Source organism: Orbicella faveolata, unplaced genomic scaffold (assembly GCF_042242905.1).
Source record: "Orbicella faveolata isolate gen_17 unplaced genomic scaffold, um_ofav_v1 contig_1, whole genome shotgun sequence".
Taxonomy (NCBI): Eukaryota; Metazoa; Cnidaria; class Anthozoa; order Scleractinia; family Merulinidae; genus Orbicella; species Orbicella faveolata.
The window spans coordinates 21,956,172-21,979,325 of NW_028301536.1; the positions used below are offsets into that span (position 1 = coordinate 21,956,172).

General features: G+C 40.8%; 2 protein-coding genes and 1 long non-coding RNA gene across 3 annotated transcripts; 1 reads left to right on the forward strand and 2 right to left on the reverse strand.

The window, feature by feature from the left end:
- Window positions 1-8,589: 8,589 nt before the first annotated feature.
- Window positions 8,590-11,705, reverse strand: LOC110066466 (uncharacterized). Its single transcript, XM_020773694.2, has 2 exons — window positions 11,079-11,705; window positions 8,590-10,356 (listed from the first exon to the last, which is right to left on the reverse strand). Exons 1-2 carry the CDS (start codon window positions 11,598-11,600, stop codon window positions 10,213-10,215), a joined length of 666 nt encoding a protein of 221 aa, XP_020629353.1. The 5' UTR covers window positions 11,601-11,705; the 3' UTR covers window positions 8,590-10,212.
- A 143-nt stretch (window positions 11,706-11,848) lies between these two features.
- Window positions 11,849-20,050, forward strand: LOC149118406 (uncharacterized). Its single transcript, XR_016209042.1, has 2 exons — window positions 11,849-18,225; window positions 18,289-20,050. It is a non-coding gene; the product is annotated as an uncharacterized LOC149118406 (long non-coding RNA).
- Window positions 20,051-20,378: 328 nt separating this feature from the next.
- On the reverse strand, window positions 20,379-21,456 carry LOC149118407 (insulin-like peptide 02). Its single transcript, XM_089285767.1, has 3 exons — window positions 21,279-21,456; window positions 20,952-21,065; window positions 20,379-20,686 (listed from the first exon to the last, which is right to left on the reverse strand). Exons 1-3 carry the CDS (start codon window positions 21,454-21,456, stop codon window positions 20,553-20,555), a joined length of 426 nt encoding a protein of 141 aa, XP_089141893.1. The 3' UTR covers window positions 20,379-20,552.
- Between the last annotated feature and the right edge of the window lie 1,698 nt (window positions 21,457-23,154).

The following is a 23,154-nucleotide window of genomic DNA, read 5'->3' on the forward strand; positions in this document are numbered from 1 at the left end:
ATTAAATTTCCTGTATTCTGATTGGCTGTATTTTCTATGGCATGGTATAAATGGCAATATGTTACGTTCACTGGGGTGAATTGTGGCCAGCTTTGAGTGTGAACCGATAGACGTTGTTTCGAGCCTGACCACGAACCCGGTTTTATTTTCCTGGACAAGATGCTGTACTTACAACCGCCCTCGGCTCTAATAGCTTCTCACTCCATCTAGGGACATTACTGATGAATTGTTGGGATAACCTGACAAGGGTTGACAGGTAACCCTCGAAGCTCCAACCGTCCCCTTTAGTTTTCATGCTCAGGCTACGAAATCCCAAGATTGGAACAGATTTATTACTAAACCGGTGGAGAATTACTTTCAGCTTTTAACTCAGAGATTTTCGAAGATCAAGGTTTTAGAATTTAGTGCGAAGAAACTCGAAGATTACCGACTGCGCGAGTTTTGTTAGCGTGTGAAAAAAAAAAATTACTTGTGCTTATTTATTCCAAGCTGCACTCGAAATCATGTGATTACCTATACAGATTCTTGATGCATTTCAGATTATATTTAGGGAAGTTAAGGTTAAGTAACACACGGGCCAAACTGTTCCACGCTGTCAGAGATTATCCCAGATCACAAAATGCATGAAGTGTCTAACAGTATTGAACTACTCTTGAATGGGATGCTAGTCCATCGCAGGCTTCTCCCCAGCATTTTGATAGACTACCCCAGCAATTAACCGCTACATATTTATTCTTCTGGATGTAAAGTCTTTCGATTGCTTACTTTCCTTGTTTCTACGGAGAAATTGAAACTTTTATAATAGTTTGGGAGAACCTGAAAGAGCTCAGTGTTGAATCAAGAAGCGTTCTCTTCTGTTTCTGCAAAATCGCCACACGTGTAACCATTAAGGTGATGTTACACGAGCGAATGTTTAACGCCGATTTTTAATCCACGTTACACGAGAACTTTGTTGCGACAACGGTCCGTAACAGCATGTTACACGACGATTTTTCACGCAACATGCAAAGTTCGGACGCTGACAACAGTTCGACAATTCAATAACAACTCGCAAAGGTTTTTGAAGCACTTTCAAAGACTTGCAACATGTTGCCGCAGCGAGATGTTGCGTTAAAAGTCGCCCTGTGCGTCCTGTTACACGATATCGGTTTTTAACGCACCATTGTGTTAAAAATCGTTGCTAAAGATCGGCTTGTGTAACATCACCTTTAGTCTATAGAAACATGGAAATATTGTTTGAAGCCCTTATGTCTACAGAGAAAAGGTCTATAGAAGAACAGTCGATTTCTCAGTTATGTTACAAAGGCGGGAAATAGAATATCGCAGTCGTTAACGGAGCTCAATCACGGCATTTTTAATTATTTTGGCCGCGTACAAAATTACCTTTAAATTGACGGAAACCTGAAAACAGTAGGTTACTAAGATGAAAATCTAGAAAAGATAATAAGTAAACCAGAAAGGAACAAAGGTGCTTAAGAATGGAGAAGATTTGAACAGATTTCAAACGACAAATGTTAAAAAAATTAGGCTAAACTTTTCAAGAACCACAAACCGTGACGTAGTTTCTTTAAGATTTGGAACAGAACATTTCAAACACCTGCAGAATCTTTCACCAACGACTGACCTTCATCGCTTTGATTTCTGCTTACAACTCTGAAGTGAATATTAAAGGAGCCTTCTCAGTCGTCAGATACATAACACAGGTCGTGTGATTCGCACGCTTTCCCTTGAAAACGTGCGAGCGCGGAAACGTGGGCAACACGCGGTGGTTGGGCGGGAGAAGAAAGAATAAAAGTAATGTGGAACGCAGAATTTACAGATTCTTCTTTTCAAAACCGCTTCCGGACAAAGAACATTCTACTAGATTGTTAAACTTTGGAACTCATTAGACTGTGCGCTCAAGTTGAAACCTTCACTAAAGGACTTTTTGTTTATTTTTTATTAATTTCTTTGTACCTTTATTCTGAACAGCCGAATTGGGACAATTTAAGTATGTATGTATCACGTTGCCTTTATGGGGCACCAATGACCAATGCATATTGGATTAAAACTTACAGGTTTGAAGACATAGGAAAAGTTGGTTTTCGTGGAGTTGTTGTATGTGTAGTTGTGCCAACTAAGGCCATAAAACAAGACCATCAGCGCTATGTTATGAGTTCTTAACTCTCTTGGTTCCCAGATATTCATAGAGCAGAGGTCAAGCAAGGTCGTGGGAGTTTTAGAGAGAAAAAAAGGACAAATTGAACCCCCAATGAGTTGTTTTCGGTCTAGCCATTGTTTCTACCGATATTTGTTTTCATATTACCCAGCTGCACTCATAAAACTTTCACTAAACACTGGCATGTCGAAGCGTCTGTGTTTGGGTTTTTCAAGTAACGCGTGTTTTGGCGGATGTTGTGGCTCACGAGGTACCCAGAGGACAAAGGCCGCTCCGCCCGGCTCAACTGAATTGTACTGTCCAAATGCATTTTGAAAGGAGGGTAGACTCTCATGGTGATTCCAAACCTGTGACAATCTAATAAACGAATCAAAGAAACTAAAAAAACTTTGTAAAAAAACATTAGCGGTCAACCCTGTGCATGTGGTTTGATTTCGAGATGTGTAGACCGATAAACGGAGATATTCATACTTTTTTAATTTGTCTCAATGAAAGGCGTCATATACAAGATAATTAATCGATTGTTTTAAGTTATTCAATAGTTTGGAGCATTACGCCTTTAACATGCAATACAGTTCAATGAAATACTTTCTACTCTCAATAAAGTGTTTTGCAGGAGAATCGATTCAGTTATAGAAATTCGTTTTTTGCGCGTCTTTTCGTTGCTTTTGGTCAATAATCATTTGGTCAGTTGCATTTGATAACAGCAAATGTGGAAACTTGGCAGTGAACAGTTTGTTTTGATTTATGGTATAGAGCGTGATTTTCAGTTTCATGGTTCTTCCACATGCAGTGAAAGGTATACTTTGAAAAAAGTCAGAAGAAACTTTTTTCAGCCACCCCTGTCATGTTACATATTTTAAATATATTTTTGTCAGTGCCTGTAACTTCAGCTGCAATTAGCAAAGGATTGCACAGAACTAAATAACAAGCGGCGCGCGGGAGCGGTAATGTTTAGAGGTTTAGTTGACTTGAAAGAAACACTCGTCGTGCCAGCCAGAGGAAAGCCACACGATAAACAAGACTTCTAACACGCTTAGGAACGTGCAAAAGCCGCCGATATTCGCCTGCAGATTTTGGACGAAAGAAAGAACCTAAATAGCCAAATGTTTATCACATGTTGACGCCAGTTATCGGTTGCGCTCGAGTTGGTTTGTGATAGAACTTGTCTCAGTTCAGTTCACGTCATTTACTAGCTTTTACTGTATGTGTTGGCTGGAAACGGTGGCATATGATGATGTTATTACTTGAGTTCACTAGCAACAAAGCAGCTGGTTTCTATTTTTAGCTCTGAGAGGAAGTCTTTAAAAGTCGCTTCAGTTTGTTTTCGTTTTAAGGTTGGTTTAACGTACATGTAATGTTCTGAAACTTTATTTTGCGTAACAGGAAACTATCGCTTTACCTCCTTTAAGGTCTTTTTTTCTCTTACTCACAGATATAACTTCCCACCGCATAACGAGTCCACGTTTTGTCTTGCCTGCATGTTGAGCACCACCGCGTTAATGTCCCACGCACCTCTTAAGACCGACTAAAGCATGACAAAAACTTCACCGTGTTAGAAAAAAACAACTGCTTTTGAACTTTCAAAGAAAGTGAGTATATTGAAAAAATTCAACCTTATGTACCGACAAACTGATTCGCGACAAATCTTACAACAGTTAGTCTGAGTAAAATACAAAACGTGACATTCAAATTAAAAAAAAAATCCACTTCCTTCCTCGCCCACAGCGTCAGTTATCCATACTTCCTTAATGAGCTTCCGATTACTCATTGTTAAACAAAATAACTTTATTTGTAAAGTGTCAGATTAAGATATCAGTTTCTCACAAAGTACAGACAATGTTACAAATAAAATACAATCTAAAAATATTATCTACAAGCCTCTCAAAATCACTTCAGCATTCTTTAACGTGTGCTCATGAAAGGTGCAGGCCTCTTATGTTAAATATCGGTCTCTATTACGTGCTCCCACAGATTTGTGTTTGCTTTTTCATACTTAAATAGCAGCCCTTCAAAATTACGACTTGACCAACGTTTTCGACTGATTAGTTCAGAACAAATTCAACGTAAACCTCGCAACGCAAAGGCAGAGATTTTCGATTAGAACAAGAAAATCCGCCGTAGTGCAGAGCAGAAAATGTTATAGTATCTAATAACCCGCAGTATTACACCACCCGGACTTGTCTTGTGGAATTCTGCTTTCCTTTCGTCTTCCTGTTTTTCACGTTAACTCCATCTCTTATATTGATATAGGTTTCATCAAAACAAATCAATATTTAAGAAGTGTTTTCTTACGTTGTTATTAAGCGGGGAAGACATTTCTTAGCAACCCAGTGTGTCCCGTCATATTTTGCCCCATTGTTTGTTTTTTTTTTTCCATACACATGTCGTTTCTCGATCTGCTCGCACTGTTTAAGGGATTCTTTGTTCGTATTTGCCAACGGAAATCTACTCATTTTCCTGTAGTTTATTAAAAGTTGTTTGGTACATATTCTAAGTCAGTGGCTCACTGACTAAATGTCATCCGGTATACTTCAACACAGGTGGATATTGATAATTATAACATGACATAGCGCTTTTTAATTACACTTGGCAGCTGTGAGATAATGCATTACACTCGTCCTAGTCTCCCCGGCGACGCTTTAACTAGACACGGTGCAAACCCTACAGCAGATATCGGGGAAGAAAATCAATCATCGCCAAAACAATTTACTGACCGGAAACCTTTGATAAACGACTACATACACTTTTTCCTGGAAAACGACACTCCCGAATTGCACAGTTTTCCAGCGGACAATCCCTGTAGGCATAACAATGACAATTTTAATCGAATGTATCAGTCTTTGTAAATGTCCCCAGGTTGCCTTATCAAAACAGCTCAGTGAAGAACTAAAGCGTGACACGAAACAAAGACCGAACTCTAGGGAGCTGTGGAAATTATGCCACAAGCCGTGTCTATGATGCAAGCAGATCAGATCATTGTAGTCTACTACAGTAATACAATGAATATGACAGGATCTGTAAAACTGCCTGCAACGCTTAGTCTCTATTTTGTATACAGAATCCATCCGCAGGGCGCTCAGTTCAGTATCTACCTTCTCTTTACTGTTTATTGTACACTATATATAATTACCTTGTTTCTGATAGTCATGTTCTTTTTTCTTTTGGCCAACTTTCTTCAGATTGTAATGAGAAAGTACTCGGGATACGAATACATCGCTTTTGGGTATTTAAGATTTTCAGACTGCAAGACGTTTTGCACAATTTAGCGACTAAGCGTTAGGACTGAAATTGTTTTCTTTTTTTCCATGGGCGTAAACTAAATTGGCCTTACATGAAGGGCCAAACTTTCGCATCATCTGACTGACTGAACGGATACCTGCTCAGACAAATCAAGCTTTTGCGAGGCAATGTCGGCTGTTGGACATTGTAACACAAGTGGATAAGAGCATCAGGCACACTTTTCAGCATATTGTGATAGACTTTGTTATGATTTTGTTCTGAGCAGCTAAGTTAGTGCCGTTTTCAGTTATCGCGGTAAATCGTACACATTCATCTTATCTTTGACATACACCAAAACGTCTTCGTTCCTAGCACTGACTGTTTTACGACTCGAATCGAGCGATCATCTCGACTCGAGTGATCATTGTTTGGTCTAGTTCTCAGACAACCAAAATTTCATCAAGCCAAATCCACACGTACAATTCTTCAAAATTTGTCCCCCGTAAATACGGTTGCAAATCAAGTTGTATATAACTGGTTTTTTCTAAACATTAAAATTTTAATTCTTCAGCATGCAGTTTGCGCAACGCCTCCATACCGCACCGCGCGTTCGATGGTTTAAAACACGTGGTTTCCATTGTTAAGTTGGAAATAGTTTTACAGACTGAAGAGGAGTAATTCTATAGAGACGGACGTTTGGAGGGGGCGTGATACGGAAGACTGAGAAATAAATATTCCGTTGCCAGACTTTGAACTCTTTTTTCAAAGAAAGGAGTGAACAATGCAAAGAGGAAGGATGCACAACTTTGGAGCGTTTCAAAACTGTGCGACTGTGCGCATAGGATAGAAGTTATTTTGTGAATCTCGCGCGGGGATTTCGCAACACTGTAGTCTCGAACATTCTCGCGCCTCAAGCCTAATGAGTAGATGAAAACGTTGACAACAATTATATGTTATTTTTAAGCCGAGTGGTGCCACTACTCAGAAGACACTCATTACCATAAAATCTACATATTTACAGTAGTTGCACTCCCAGATAAGCTAAAACATTTGAATTTCCGTGGCTAGTGATATTTACTTAAGTTGTGACATCTAGTACGGCTTAGCTCATAACCTACTGCGTTTGTGATGTGCTTGGATTGTTAGCTTTAATAATCCAAGGCTGATGGATTCTAACAATCTAAACAATCTTTCCAGCAGCATTTGACCTTTTCATTTGCAGGATTTCGGTGTCACTGCGTGATGGGTGTACCCAGCGTTGCTCTTCTAAGACATCATTCGTTGAAAACTCTTAGTTTACAGCTCATGAATTCGCTGTCTGCGGTTTGCTTGCCTTATCAGTGGAGAATCTGCAGTAGTATATTGCGCTTCAGTACGCCCGTCCACTCAGCAAACCCACGTGCTTGCCGTATATATACTCTAGCACTTACAATTAACTTAAAAGAGGCCGTGTTTCAAGACGTTTGGTCTTAGTTACCGCAGTAACTTTGTGTTTAGTACACCCTGAAGTATTTTTGCAAAGAACCTGCTAGCAAACCAATATAATTTTATGATCGCTTCTATGGTTTCAGCACAGAATAATCTGATAATTATCATAAACATATGTTCAATCTGTTTCTCCCATTTCAGACAGTTGTCCTTTATAAAGACATTTAATTTAAAGCAACATAAATAGTCCACCCAAAAATATCTTGCCATTCAGTGTTTTGATTACAGGTAAGCCCCATTATGCGACAACTCGAGTTAACTGCCTTGACTTAATGGACATAAAGGATACTTAATTCACATCAGATAACAAGTGCATAGGAAGTTTAAACAAAACGCTTAGTGGTTAAATTTTCGCCCCTGCTTAAACCTTGAAGAAGTCATATGGGAGCGTGGTTGAACAAAGTTTACAATACTTAGAAAACTAGCCATCTTGTCCATTTAGGCATATAGTCAAAGCCAAAGGGAGGAGTCCTTGGTTTTTTCCATTATACTCAATCCAGTGTGCAAATCTTCTTTGCCTGAATTCTGTCGCTACTTTTGCTGTGCGACCAGATACATCAGGCAGTTACGCTTTTAACGTGGGAATGTAATGAAGAAATCAGTGTCGTATGAAGTACACTCCATATGGCCGGGTTCACTAGAACACGGCGTTATTTTCGCAGCTATCGTTATTGTCGGTTATCATTAAGCGAGACAGGTGCTGCAATATGAACAGAAAAGCCAATACCCCTTAGGCAATCTTCAACAATTATCTACAAGCGAAACAATATTCGCTATCAAGACAGATACAAATAAGCCAGAGAGGGCGTGGAAAAGATTTCGAGTCTCAGAGGCGCGAAGAAATCTAAAGGAATGCTAGTAAGAGATAGTAAAGCTTGTTAGCGTAAGCTGTTATGTGCTCTGTTACCTTAGAACAGCAGACGACAATTGACAGTGTATATCTCAGAGTTCTTTTACTATAAGCTAAACGAATGAGATGAACTCTCGTCACTCTTACACAGCTTCACCTCTCACCTTCAAAGAGCGTTCGCAAAGAACAGTTTCTAACAGTGCTGAAAACAATCATCTTTGTCATTCGTTTATTCGTTCCGCGCTGCCCTGGGTGGCAAGGGAAAGCTCATTTGTTCTCGCAGCATGTCGTAAATTGTTCTCGGTGATGTCGCAAATGAAGGTAGTTATCATTAGCCGGGGTTATTGTGATTTGTGTCAGACCCTTGTGGCCTTGTGCTAATTTGTTGCCACGGTGTGGCTGTGGACAAGCCGCGTTATTTGGTTTTACACGCTCGCGTCAGGGAGTGAAGTCGATTAAGAAATACTTCCACCTTTAGCGGAAAACGAATTTTCTACCCTTTTCTACTGACTGAAACATATTTTCCCACTCGATAGCCAAACCATTATACTTTTTTCATGGTACAGTAGTTGGTTTTAACCTTGCAAGGTTTTCGTTTAGTTATCATTTGTTTAAAAGTTCAAGTGAGGTTTGCGGTCTTGTTTCATGTGAATACCAACACTGGCTGAGCGCTCTGGCCTAAGTGCAGCCCTTTTCGTGTGCTGCTTTCAGCCGAGCGTTTCGAAAGGCCACCATGTGCTTTATCCTAATCACCAGATAACAGCGTTTCAATAAGACTCAGTCGAAGAACTTTGAACTGCAAAACATTTGTAAACTACAAAGGCAACTTGGCAGGAATCCAGTCTAAAGCAACAACACTGGTCCACACTGCTTAAAAAATAACTTGTGCAACTTTAATTTCTCTTTTACAAATTCCATTATAAGGTATATATATTGAGTTTCTCTATCTGTCTGTCATGGCATGAGCACCTGGTATTCAAGTGCTTATCTTTTATTCTACACAAATTATTTATACGGTGCACAGCACTGGTACAATTAGTCTGTTCTCAGACTTATACGGATTACAGGTCCTCTTGTTCATGCCGAGCAAATTTCGCTTTTAACAGATGTCAGCTGGGTGTCCAAAACTGTTCAAATCGAAGTTCTTCTGGACAAACATCTTCACCTTAAACCCTAGAACTAGAACTCAACAATCTCTTCTTAAGACAAAAGAGTTTTTCCACCAATCTTATTTCGTTCATTGTAGTGAACGTTTTGAACAACTCAGCTTCAATCTATCAGATGGCGTTTTTAAACTACAATTATGTGCATTCGTATTTATATATCGTGGTATATTCTACTTAGGCTATACCGAATATTCACGAGTTTCTCAGTAGAATCAACTACAAACTCAATTACCTTTGTGTGCTATGATGTATGGACTCTGTCCTTACTTCAAACCTTCATAAACCCGAAGTTGTTACTTCAATACGCTTGACCTTGCAAGCATCTGACCCATTACAAAAAAATAGTTCTTCGAGCGTTAGCGAAGGAAATTCTTAAAACTCATTGGAGTTCAATTTATTACTTGATTGTTATGTCGATATTTCTACGGTGACCTACTACTGATGAAACATGCAAATTCTGTTGCAGCGACCATAAACTTCTGTTACCGCTTTCTTGTGGTTTGTTGTTAACCCGTTTCTCTTGACGCATCGCGAGATAATTAAAGTTTGTACCCCGGATTAATTTGTACATTCAGAATATGCATATTTCACTTTGGCTTCACGCCAGTTACGTGAGCCCAGCTAATAACTATTCAGCTACAGAACATCGAAGATTTTCTACCCTCAGGAGAAAAAACAAAGGCGTCTTAAAAAAAAACTAAGAATTAAAACCCCGACTTTTTTCCATTTGATGGAAATGTCAAATGGCTGTATACAGCAGCCAGAATTCTTTTCAATTCGAAACTTTCCTCCTAGTATTAGTTGAAAAATACACCGCAATCTACAAAGTTCTAACTAACAAGCATGCTATCAGTACAATATCCTCGCTTACGAGAGATCCTATATACAAATTTTCCGTTAAGGAGATATCACAAATAACGCTGTGAAAAGAACAGCGAATTCAGAAGCCACTAGACTACGAAATTATTAGAACTCTGAAGAGTTCAAAAATTGCTTACGCGATCGACCTCCAATTGAGAAGAAAAATACGTCAGCTCTGCTGGATATATATAACCTACTTTGCCCTTTTCACTTAGGAAAAGAATCACTTTGTCAACAAACAATGCTGCCCTATTTAACATGATTGAGCTAATTCTATGTACACCTAAGCCAAGCTTATTAAACTTTTTTCTTACAAAAAAACATGCACGAGTAGAAATTGCGCGCTATGAAAAAAATAACCACGCAAATTCCGTTTTAAAAAAATAACGCCAAGTTACTCAGCTTACACTTTGTCATTCCATTGTAATGAACGGTATCTTACTTGATTTGATCAGACTAAATCTGAATTAGTTAACATGACCATAAACGTTCGGCAAACTCACAGAGCTTCCAACAAAGGGTACCTCGCTCGGGTAAGGAGCGATCTCTGGCAGACGGAGAAGGTAGGAGCTTAACTGTTGAGCAGTGGCGGCGTTCCCTCTGGACAGGGCCTGCAGGAAAGGCAATAAAACGGCTCAGTCAATTAGTGTGCGCGGCAGGAAACTAGCCTACAACACAGAGCTATTTTCAATTCCCTTGCCACAAAAAGCCTTCATTTGCGCCGTTATTATCATTCATAATTTGAATGTTACGCATGAACGGTTTTTAATAAAGCGCTAAGTGAAAGGTAATCAAAGACGCAATGAATGGGGGCGCGTGAGTTACCCCAGTAATAGAAATCCAGTTCTGAAAATCGTATTTGTTTTATAGCGGGGCACGTGTGCCGAAAACTGGCATCAGTAACAATGGTTAAATAGCTTTGCAGAATTTGCTCGCCTACTTGTCCAGAGCTAGAAGTCCAGCACCTAACCGCCAACGCCAAACATTTCCGCGCCTCTTAAAACCATGCTACATTAATTCAATGCGTAGTTACAAAAGTGAAATGAAGTTGATTGTCTCTTTAGTAAAGTAACTTGATCTTGCACCAAGACATGGGTGTAAATTTGATTATTTTTCAAGAAACAAATTGACAGTTTTGATGGCCTGTCACTTAACACAGTTCTGCTTGGACTTTTTGAACCTCCTTTGCACTCTTAACTGTGGCTCCGAGGAACTCAAGCGCGCGCCTAACTTTCTAGCGCGCTCTAGCGAGCCTTGAAGTGTCCCCGCGTGTTCGGTTGCATTTTTTCCCCTTCAATTTACATGTTCAAAAGCACAACAATGTTCTAGTTACCTGTAAATCGTATGCACCTTGTAACCATTCTACTTGTCGGAGTAGACGTGCTTCCCTTTCATGCCTATTACTCTCATTCAGCACACGCTGCAAGTGCTTAATGTATTCAATGGCTGTACGCAGCGTCTCCACCTTGGACAACTTCTTGTTTGCTGGTGTGGTGGGAATGTGCTTACGTAGGGTGGCAAATCCATCGCTGACTAGCTTAACTCGGTTCCTCTCCCTTTCATTCCTTCGCAGTATCGACGCATGCTCCTTTTTCAGGCAGTGTGGCGTTCGGCAGCGCGTACGGTGCCGGGATGCCGTCGGGCTGGAGCTTGGCGAACCGCAGTCGCTGCCAGGTGCAGACGAATGGGATGAAACTGGAGAGTTCAGTGGTGAAGTCGCTGGGGAGTCAAATGTCGAGCAGTCAGACGAGGAAGACGACGGTGAAGGCGAGTCATAATTCAGTTCTGATAAATCGAGATTGTCAAGGTCTGGAAAAGGGAAGCTGATGTCCTCTGGGTCAAAATCGAACTCCATGAGTTTTGCGCAGGGCGGTGACAACGAGTAGATAGCAGCGCGACGCACTCACTAGCTCACTTCGCTCTCTTACTCGTCTCGCTCCACGCTACACAAGTGCGTGCAAATACTATATTACATGAGACGCGTGGCGGAGCCTATAAAGCGGTTTGTTTTGTTCCTTAGGGACTTCACGCCTGGTTGTTGGGCAGACTTAGCATGTGGGAGGGGCTCTGGAGACATTTAGCACAATGACACGTTAGGCAAACTAACTGCATTGAATGGCCTATGGCTTGTTTTTGTGCCTTTAATCTTCATATGAAAGGGCGGGATTGTCTTGAGGTCTTTTGTGCGTGTCCTGCGCGTGGCTTCGATTATAATTAGCTGGCCAATACAATAGCGGTGCGTGTTGTCGTCAGACCTTTAGAAATCGCTAACAAAGTCAACAAGCGATCCTTCGTGTCGGCTCTATATGCCGATTAATAGTGAGCCAGGCTTTTGTTTTATCCACGTGCCTCATTTTGCAGCTCTCTGCAGCTAATTCCCCGGGTAGGAGCAAAACATTTTAAACCCCACCGCGGCCAATGGGCGGCGGCGGCAAGCTCTGACCTGGTGCACGACAGCTCTCAAACCATCCATCATTTTTTGTGAGTTTTCGCGCACCATTGCAGAATGCTTATTCACAAAGTTGCTTATTATTTGCTTATCGCAGGGCTGACTAAATTTTGTGCCCGTTTTCTGATGCATAATTTACAAAGTCAAATGACTTTTGCTGCGTGTGTCTCCAAGGAGAAGGCTGAAGTATGTTAGGTATCTATCTAATTAACAACAACTTTATCGCTCCAAGATAGCTGCTAGCTTGTTTAAGGATTTGTGTGCATTGTTAGAGAAGCTGTTAGTTTGATCAACTGTTTACTATGCAAATCTTTCTTCGCACACAAGAGTGACAACTGTTTTCTGTAAGCTCGACTTATTTTCCGCTAAACCGTACTGTTCACTTACTCTTTCTAGGCGGTCTCTTCCGGTGTGATATGAAAATTTCGTTCCTGTGATTCGAAATTAAATCCTATTCCCTATTTGGCTGTCCCTTTTTTTTTCTTTATCCGAACTTATTTGCAGAGAATTTCGACTTTTGACAGCATTCCTTCACTGTCGTTTACTAACTGCTGCAAAGTAATGAGACATAAAACTGTTTTATTCCAGTAACAAATATTTGCTTTACAAAGAATTCCTGCCGCTCCTAGTGAGCCCCAGGGATGCGGTTAATGAGGGCACTTTCAATGTGGCACGCGAATTCAGCACGAAATTAGCTGCCAAAACGACGCCTCTCGTCTCAAGCTATTTAGATTCCGAAAACTGATAATGTCCTTGAGTTTATATCAATTAAAGTGGCGAGCTGGCTTTGAAGTGTGAAGCGAGGCGTGCTGCATGTAAACTAATTACTGTCATCACATATTTAGAATTCAATTTTAGTTTCATTTTCAGGGCGTGTTTTGCTTCGTCATTCCATCACGCTTTTTGGAGCAGAAACGCTTGGTGGAAATTTTGATTCTACGTGTGCTTGCAGTGGTTGATTTACACAAACAAACAGTTCCATCGCTGGGTTATTATTTGATAATTCTGCTCACACGCGCCAAACGCGTGCCTGAAAGTTTGTCAATGGTAAATTACACCATTGATTTACATTTTTAACTCCGGTTTACACAGAGGCCAGACACGGATATTGGTGAGCTTCGAGCTTCCTGTTTTCAGTTAGCATGATATGCAAATAGCTTAGTTCTCTTGGAAACGGGCAGACTGCTGACAATCTTGGCAACGGTATTGAGCCATTCATTCTTTATGCTTACAAGACACCGACTTGTCAGTTTCTAAGTTATGCTTTGGCGAATTCTATTCTTTTATTCTTCTATCTCACGCACTAAACTCGGGCGCCGTGTGCAACGCAGAATAAATCCATCATTCGCGACAGTTATAAGTGTTAAACGCTTGGATATTTGACTGTTGCCTAAGCGCATCAACGCAGCGCGTGCACGAACGCTTTCCATTCGCGTGGCTTTCGTCGCAAAGATATCGCGGCACGCTGCTGCACCTCTTGAAATGAACTTCAGACAGTTCAGCCCATCAGCTAATGGCTTCAAGTCGTGAAAGGGTTTTTGGTTTCCGTTTCGACTGATTGTTATTTACATAGTAGGACACGGTTAATTGAATGGCGTTCCTTTAGAGCCACTGAACACATTTGATGCTCCCAACTGATGTGACAACTGGATTGTTTCCAGTAACTAATGCAACTTGTTATTCACAATCGCCAAGGAAGAAAATGCGTCACGAAAATATGCTTGCATGTTTCAGGAAGCGTATGTTTCACAGTAAGGTTTTTACTTTTGTCCGTCTATTAAACAGCGACAGGATGTAAATTTGAATTAAGTGCTGCTTGAACGAAGCGTCTTTTGCGGGAGAGATAAGGATATTGCGCGTGCGATAAATGACTTGTTCATCACAACCTTTGGCCACACACCCTTGTTTCTATAATTGAACGTTGAGTGTAAAAGTGACTTCTGAGCAGTTCGCATTTGTTTTGATATTAAAGTTTGTACGTTTCTGTACACACGTGCTGAATATCTCATGGCTTTTTTCCGGTTATAGCTTTAATTATTGAGCACGCGATCGATGGCAAATTGCGGTCGATATTTTGCTGATGAGCTAGATCCATCCAATACATTCAGCATTCTTTAACGGCAATTACCTGTAACATTTTGTGCATTGAATATAATACTAGCGACTTACAATCCAGATTACGAGTCGTAAAACATGATATTCTACACAATTTGTAACACTTCTCTGCAGCGCACAATATATCATGTGGTGGCATGTGTGTCATCACACAAAATTTGGCCTTAGGAGTATCTTGGGTACCAAAGGCGGTTTTCACTCGCTCATACGATGCCTCAGGTCGACATGTGGCGAGCGAAACCGCAGGAAAACTCTTTGCGTAGGTCACAATAAAGATTTGACCGAAACAGGAAGCCGCGCATGAAAGCATCTGGTGCCGGGGGTAATGTGAAGTTATTGCAACCGCACTCTAATATTACGTCACTTAGAAATGCTGCACAGTTACTTCAGTTTTAGCAAGTATTTCTACATTTACTTAAGTTTTGACTGGGTATTCCTTGGAAGTCGCGGAAGGACGCAATTTTCCTCTCCTGAATGGCGTGGTCTTTTCATTCCGTTGATCCATTCACTTTATTGAACCTCTGTCCTCCATGTAACAGTCACCTCTCTACAATGACCAGCTAATTCTGTTCCCAGAATGTGGTCATACGAAGTGGGTTTAGAAATCCCACATATTGTCAATTTTCTTTCTATCTTTACAAAACTATTGCTATTACACTGCGGCCCATGTCTGCAACAAGGACAACTTAATGCAAACCATTCACATAGGCAAAGGACAGAAAGCACTGCCACCTTCGTTATTCAATCAGTTTTTAGTTAAAAAATGCAAAAACATTTCACTTTGCAACTGTATTACAATATCGGTTTTTCCCATCCCGTAATGTTGTTAGTGCTCGTTGGCCGACGTAACACTCACCGTATTTTGGGTCACTTACAAACTTTCCTCCAATGTAGGAAAACTCAAAATTATAATGAAAAACTAGGGAAGAAAAACGCCAAAGAGGTAACAGACCAAAACTAAGGATCAAGGGTGTTAAAAGATGAAGAAAATTACGAGCGGATCACAAACGACGTACTTGAAAGATGTAGGCTAAAATTCTCAAGATGATCGACAACTCCCCTTTGTTGTCGGTGTACATTTCAGAAACGAGCGTGACATCGTTCTCGGGGGCTGCTTTTACACTAGAATTAATTTCAATCTGTAACCGGGCACTTTCACTTTTTATTTTATAACAAGAGAGCCTTGTTGGTCTGTCTTTGCATACAAGTAACAGCCAAGGCGAGACACCATGTAAGATCTCCCACTGTCAGTGTGGAACGGGTTGAATCGTAGGCGTCTTTCGACCCGGCGAAGGGCAGAATTAAGTTTGCTGAAAGAGCCGTTCGGCAAGTGTGCTTTGACTCGGTCGAGCCTGGTCGTTAATCTTTCCACTGTGTTGTTGAGCAAGACACTTCAAGGCTTTTTCACCGTGTTTAAATAAGTTATATTTAGACTGGAACAGTGCCACGGTGGAAAAGGGGAGGGGGTGTTATTTGGGAGGAGGTGAATCACCTGCAATGGAATGCCTCCCACTCAGGAGAAAAAGTAGCATTTCTAGAGAATTCTCAGGAATTATGTGTCGGCCACCTTGTGGCAAGCAAGACTATGTGGGTTTGATTGTATTATTACGAGCCATCAGCTACGTGTGACGGCCTACTTGTTGTAAACATGCTTCACCTTTCTGGCCTCGTGTCGTTTGACTTCATTTGAGATGTGGTTTTCAAATTGTATTATTTCTTTCTTGCCGTCATTTTTGTTACTAAAAATTATTGACTTGTTTTTGACTATTTTGGTTGCCCAGAGACTAGAAATTCGGTTTTTTTTTTTTTCGTGCAACTTAACCACAAATTTGACATTGGAAAACAGTATCTTTCATAAGGAAGTCTCTGAGGGCTCATTCATAACAAGAAGAGGGTCATTTCCATTTAAAAAGACTTTTTGGCCATGTGCCCCGACTTGCCCTTTTTGCCATACAAAAATAACAGAATTAGCCCCGCTGGAGTTATTGACACATTTTGCTAAATTAACGCCAACGAAATATCACATTTTACCACCTATTATCTAGCCGCTGTAATTCAATTGAATATGAATTGACCCTGTTAGTCAAAGGGTCTTGCGCGTTTTGAACGCGCGCCAACCTTTCCGTTAGTTTGTATACACACTCTCCTGAGGTTTGGCCAGTCATTTCTCAGCAGTGACCTTGATTTCAGTGCGTCCAAACTGTACGGTGAAAAAGTTAATTAATCGTCCAAATTCCCTCATTGTATTTCTGAGTAAGTTGATTAAGTGGAACGCGCAGCTCCTTCGATTTTGTGTTCCTTGACGAAGAATGCATTGATTTTGGTGAACACTGGTTATTTCTGTCACTGTTACCGTCGTTTTTCGTTTTTTTTGGCTGCTCTGTCGACGGAAAAATGCGAAAAAGTAGTCCAATTGTTAAGTTGAACGGTTTAGTAATAACCTTTGCGGGACCGGTAAATGATATCAATTCACACCTTTTTACAATGCAGATATGTATTTAATTCAGCAATCGGTATAAAGACGTGTTTTCGTACTTTCGAACCCTTGGGTTGAAATCTGAAGCTTGTATGCCACTCAAGTCGCTTGGTCCGGTCAAGTTTCTTGGGAAGCCACTTAAGTTGAAACTAACTCATCTGAATGCAACTACAACAACTCCGATTAACGGACAAGTGATCCTTCTTCAATTAGGTAAAATCGAAGTTCGTGTAAATTATACGTATCGGCAAGCTGATTACACTCTTCGGTAAACTGAGGGTTAGATCTTTCCCTGCAACCACTGGTTACTGTAGTGACATAAGCAAGTACACTGTAAATGCTCAAACTTTTGTACTCCGTGGATTAAGGAATAGAAATTTGCGGGGTGTTTAAAGTGCTATTTGGCGTATTGTTGTCCCGGTCTATTGAAATGTGCCTAATTGCATGCTAATAGCCCCGAGTAAGTCGCTTTGTGCGCGCCGCGCTTAAATTCTTGGACAAAGTTTTTGTGAAGTTGTTCAAAATTGTACGGCTATTTGAAATTAGTTTAACCTTGCGTTTTTGGTTGATTTGTCAAGACTCGCCAACCTCGTGATGTACTGCGATTCGAAATATTTTCTACCCAGTATCGATACATCAGCGACCCTTTTTAAATTTTCTTTTCTTTTATGGTGGAGCTATTGTCTTCGGAACATTGTGGACCTCAAACAGCCTTTGAAATCCACGCGATGCGAAATGTAACATTTTGAGAGGTTCCTTGTTAAAACGACCTTAAATAAGTTCTTTCAAGCGCATTAAAAGCTAATTTCTAAATTTAATTTGATGGCTTTTATGCGCAAGGCTTCGGTTGACCATTGAGCTTTATCGATTAATCTGCAAGGCTTACGAAACAAGTGTTGAACTATTTCATGTTGGCTTACGGCAAGCGTGCTGCTTAAACCTGACTGGGCACAAAAACCCCAAGACTAACATCCAGCTTGTTTATTTGGGCAAAGGGATTAGCATCAAACGAAACAAATCTGCGATATTGCCATGTGCGGGGTAGACTATTTAAGCCATCTTGTCGCCTTGTAGGTCATTAATTTACATTAATATATGTAAGATTATCGATGTGTTGTCACTGAGTAGACTTGCAGACCAAAGGCTACTATCATGTTTGTTGTGGCTTGTATGGACATATTTTTGGGCAGATGCAAGTTTTTTTTTATTCATTCAGTCACTCGTTCGACGAGACGTTCAAACGATTTCGGTGCGATCGATCGATCATGAAGTCGACATTCCATGTTGTCGGTCGTCTACGAAATGACGACGTGCGTGCGATTTTGTTGAAGCGAGAAGCTTAATAAAACGTAGAAAAATTATGGGAAACCGTAATTTGCCTTTATTTCAGTTAGAGTTCTATTAAAATACATTAGATTATTCGCTCTCGATTTCTATGAGGTGATAGTTGATTCGGCCTTCGGCCTCCGGCCTCATCAACTATCACCTCATAGAAATCTCGAGCTCATAATTGCGTTCTACGAAGTGGAACGCAAACCTAATTTTGACCTGTGGCTTTTCAGAGTTAGTCTCCCTGTGCACGGTTATAGGCCGAAAAACCCACATTCCTGGAAGGACACCAAAATGGCCAGCCCGCTTGATTTTTACAGGGGCATGTCACGGCCAGTAAACTGGTACCGTTTAATGCTAAGACGTGATAATATATGTGGCGAACATGTGAGTATGTGTGCAGGCCACGTGAGCTCGTCTTTCCGATGGATCTTTCTTTGAGTTCTTTCCATTCAGTCGTCGTACGCTTCGCTATCATGTGCTCTCAGCGTTTGATTTTGGCCAATTTAAAGGCTCCGACGGTAGCATTTATCGAAACCTGAGGGAATTGTCCTTGTTTATTAGCATGACTTGGCTTTGGGATGATAACCGTGGGAACAGCTACACTTTGATTGCATTTGTTGATTAGTTCCAGTCGCGACAGATAGCTTTATACGGTCGAAATTTTATTGTTTGGAATCGGTGGAAAGTACTCTGAAGGCAAGATCCATAAGACTACTGTATTCAACAGGGGAAATACTCGAATTAGTCGCACGGAGTTTGTTCACGATAAACGACCACGCGAAACGACCACGCGATTGCAAATGCTAACTTAAAATAATGTACGTAATTTACACCCGCTTTCAGTGTTACGTGCATAGGCGACATCTTTCGACCATCTTTCGACATGCCATCTTTCGACATGCTATGAAAGACCGTTAAACTGTGAAACTGGTAGTTTTTCCGGTTATTAGCGGAGGAAATGACAAGTAAATGATAATTACCTACCTCAAATGGCTGAAGAAGATTTTGGACTTTGCATGCTTCCCTGTTTACGGGATAATTCAAGCGATTTAGTGTAGTCGATCGGTTCTCAATAGTGACTTCCGTTAGAATTGGGGCCGCTGCCCCTTTTAATATTCGCAACGTGTGAACATTCAAAACAGTCGACTTGTTTCTGCCAGAATGACTTCTTGATACTCCTAACCTTAATTTGATGTCAAATAAATCAATCTTTCGTCATTCATTTCGAATTCCACCGTAGAGAGGTCCGTTGTGCTTACATTTTCAACTAGGCCAGAAATAGAAATGTTTACATACATGTCGTTTATGCATCAGTCAATTCCAGCAGTGCCCATCCCCCCCGGGCTAACCCCCGGGCATTAGCATTTTTTTAAAAAAATTGGCAAATTCCCCGGGGTGGGGACACATAAGCTGTCTAAATGCCCCGGGGTGGGGACGAAGAAAGAGGACAAATGCCCCGCCCCCGGAATCGTCGCCTTTTAACACCTCCACAGTTTTTTAATCAATCAGTGAATAAAACGGTCAACTGTTCAGTATTTTAATGCAACGGTAAGACTTCAAGGACAACAGTACGTGTTAGTTGATTCTGATTATATTTATTTCCTTATATTTGTTTGTACAAACAGTTTGCTAGAGGATAGCTGGGATTGCGGCGGACGTGTCCCCAGCCGCGAGCAATGATAGGCGCCTGTATTCGCAGGCTACCTTTTCTGTAAAGAATCAAGACATTTTAAATGATGATGCATTGCATTTTAAGCTCGCAAGATCTGTCTTGAAGACCGCATCATTTGAATTCGCAAACCTTAAGTATTTTAACTCCACTTTCATGAATTTAAAAAATGCTAGGCTAGCTTTGAATGCGAAATGCGAAATAGTCGTGTTCATCTCAGTGATTGTTTTGTGATAAACAAAATATAGTTCACCTTGTCGCTTATATTTATATGCTTACAAGTAGTGAGGAAATATCTAAAATTGAGAAAACACTGTTCGACAAACGCCTCGTCTTTCCCAATGAACTCATCCATGGCGCTTTCCAAAACACGTGTGTCGAATGCCCGGGGGTCGCCCCGGGGTACGCAAATGCCCAGCCCCCGGGCCGCGATAAAATTGCGGATGCCCCTCCCCCGGGACTGACAACGTGAGCAAATGCCCCGCGGTTGCCCGGGGGGGGGGGGGAGGATGGGCACTGCTGGAATTGACTGATGCATTACATTTAGCAGTCCTTGAAATGGTTTCGTTCAGTTATTTACAAGTTGGACACCATGTAGTCCTATTACAGCTACTTCATTTCAATGCAATCCATTTTAATGTTGTCCAGTTTTGACTATCTGCATCCCCTTTGGTTTTCAAGCATTTCGTTTTCTTTTTTTCCTTGGAAAGCCATTATTTAAAAGACCTATTCAATGCTTCAATCGCTCATTTTCTGCTTCGCATGGTCAGCAGTATTCCCGGACTTCTTCCATGTGGCATCCTTCTCTACAGCATTCCTGCACTATATCGGTGGACGGGCTATCTTTGTCGAATCGACGAAGAAAACTGTTGGCTTTTTTTTCATCCGCCAGCACAGACCCTACACAAACGACCAAAATGTAACTCGTTATAACCGTGGAACAGGTTAGTAGCAGTAGTCCCCCACATGGCCATGTTTAAATCAGTTTAAAATCACTTGTTAGTTAGACAAACCACACTAGAGCAACATCCCAAGGACTACCGTGAAACGGTAAAAACCGAGCCCATTACTGAGTCACTTAGTAGGCTTGCCAAAGGCGTTTTTACCAAGCGGTCTTCTCCTTTTACCAAAGACAAAATGGAAAACGATGGAGCTGCTCACTTACTCTTTATTCTCCTTGCCTGAGTACACACTTTAAAGTAGACATTCTTTATTTGATGACCGCAGTAGAATCCGTGGATTGGCCGCTGACCAGCTTCATTGGTTTTCACTAAGAGAGCTAAATCGAAACAGAGAACATATCCAATTGAGGAACTTAAACATACATCTAAGAGCGGTTTTCAATTGAGTGTATTAAAACCAAAACCAAACCAATTTCTAAGCAATTAGACTACTCAGTCAAGTCTCAAACCGTAGTAAAATCAAAACCAATTACTTTCGGCAGCGAAATTATAAAGCGCTCTACCAGGCAATAAACCAGTTGAATTATTACCTCGATTTACGTGAACGTCTGAAACAAGAAGAATCAACACGATGAAGAATCTTCTATTAAATCGCTCCATCTGAAAATAAAAAAGAAGACATTTACGTCGATTGAGTGCTACTTTTTTCTCGTTTCTTCGGAGAAGGGAAACACTCTTACAGTGATGCTTTGCTTTTTTCGGTGGCATGCTGAAAGACAGTTACTGTGTTGATTTACCTGTTTTTAGTGCTGCCTGATGTTGTACAACAGTGAACAAAACTGAGGTAATGAATCACTCTTCACAGCGCTGCCGGGTTTTACTGGTGAGTCACTCACAAACTCAGCTGGGATTCAGCTGTATTGTCACTTCACGACAACTCCGCACGTGCCGCGTGCAGCTCAGCTGCGTGTTGTAAAGTGAATATGCTCATGTGTTGGAATCTACGCAGCTTTTGTTTTAGATTCACCAGCCACAGCATGAAATCCAAAATTTACGGATCTTTAACTCTTGCGTGAAGAACCGTAAACAAGTGCATAATCTTCTTCTGAACATGGCGAGTGGTAACAACAGTTCGAAACAGTTGCATTACTACAGCGGATTTTTATTTTTTTCTTATATGTATCGGTTATACCATATCAATCAAGTTTGCCAGGAACCCTCACGCCTGAACCATGGCCTGAATAGGAAGCGCTCTTTCACCTTAGAAGGAGAAATTTAAATCGACCTCCGCAAAGAACACAAGAGTACGTTAAAGGGAAGGGGCAAGAAATGCAAATGAATGAATGAATTCGTAAAAAATGTTAAGTGGAGTACATTTTCCAAACATAACAGCTGTGGACCGAGAACGTTTCCCAGTTCCTATAGATGCCACAATCCACGCTTCTCTATCGATAAAGATGCTCGGAAGCGAGTGTTTCTTTTCGTCATAAATAAAAAAATACGCAAAGTTCTTAGTGAAAGGAGTTGATGTTCATTTGGAGGTACTCTCTATTAAAGCCTAGTGATTTCCTCAAACCACACCTGATTTTTTGGATAGAGTCAAATTCGAGGACGATTCATTCATTTCGACGGCGATGGAGAACACTCTGACGTCTACAAGAAATCAACATCATGTTCGAAAGAGCTGCCTTAGAAATTCGTGTATAGTGCGCATGAGAAGGAATAGAGACTGCCTTAGCCGTGAATGTAAAAAAACTGAAGCGCACGAAGACAATGAAAAAGAATCAAGAAACTAAAAGACCGTAGTTTTCCAAGTCTGTCGTTTTGTTGGTTTATCCATGTTTTGACGTGAATTGAAATCATAACCTATTTCAATGTGGCCGCTCATAAAATATAACTCCGTTGTTTCGTCATAACCAACCTTTAACCGAGTTAAGGTATTTGGGAATTTTAACCAGGTTTATAAAAAATAAACCCAGTTGACTGCGGCCGCAGCTATTATATTATTCTAGACACAACACTTCGTGAATTCATTAATTTCTTCACATTTTACTCACTAATTAAATAGACTCCACCAAGTTATGTTCTAAGTTGTATTTTCTAGAAGAAAAAATAGGGGGTCCAGATGGGGGTCCAGAAGGGATCCAGAAGGGTGTGCAGAAGGGGTCCAGATGGGGTCCAAAAGGGGGTACAGTAGGGGGTCCAGATTGTGGGGTCCACGTTTTGTACCGCCCCGTTTACGAGCAAGTTCTTTTCGTGTTGCGTAGGTTTACTCAGTTAGTTTAATTAGCTTAAAGAAGAAATCGAGGGGCAGTAAATCAATCAGGGAGTAAAACTAATGGAGATGGTGTATTAAGAGAGAGAACATAAGGAAAGACACCTAACACTGAATGATTAGAAGCTTTGACAGGATGTAGAAAACAAGATTGCAAAGTTGTTAAGTATGAATTAATTTGAATAATTTTA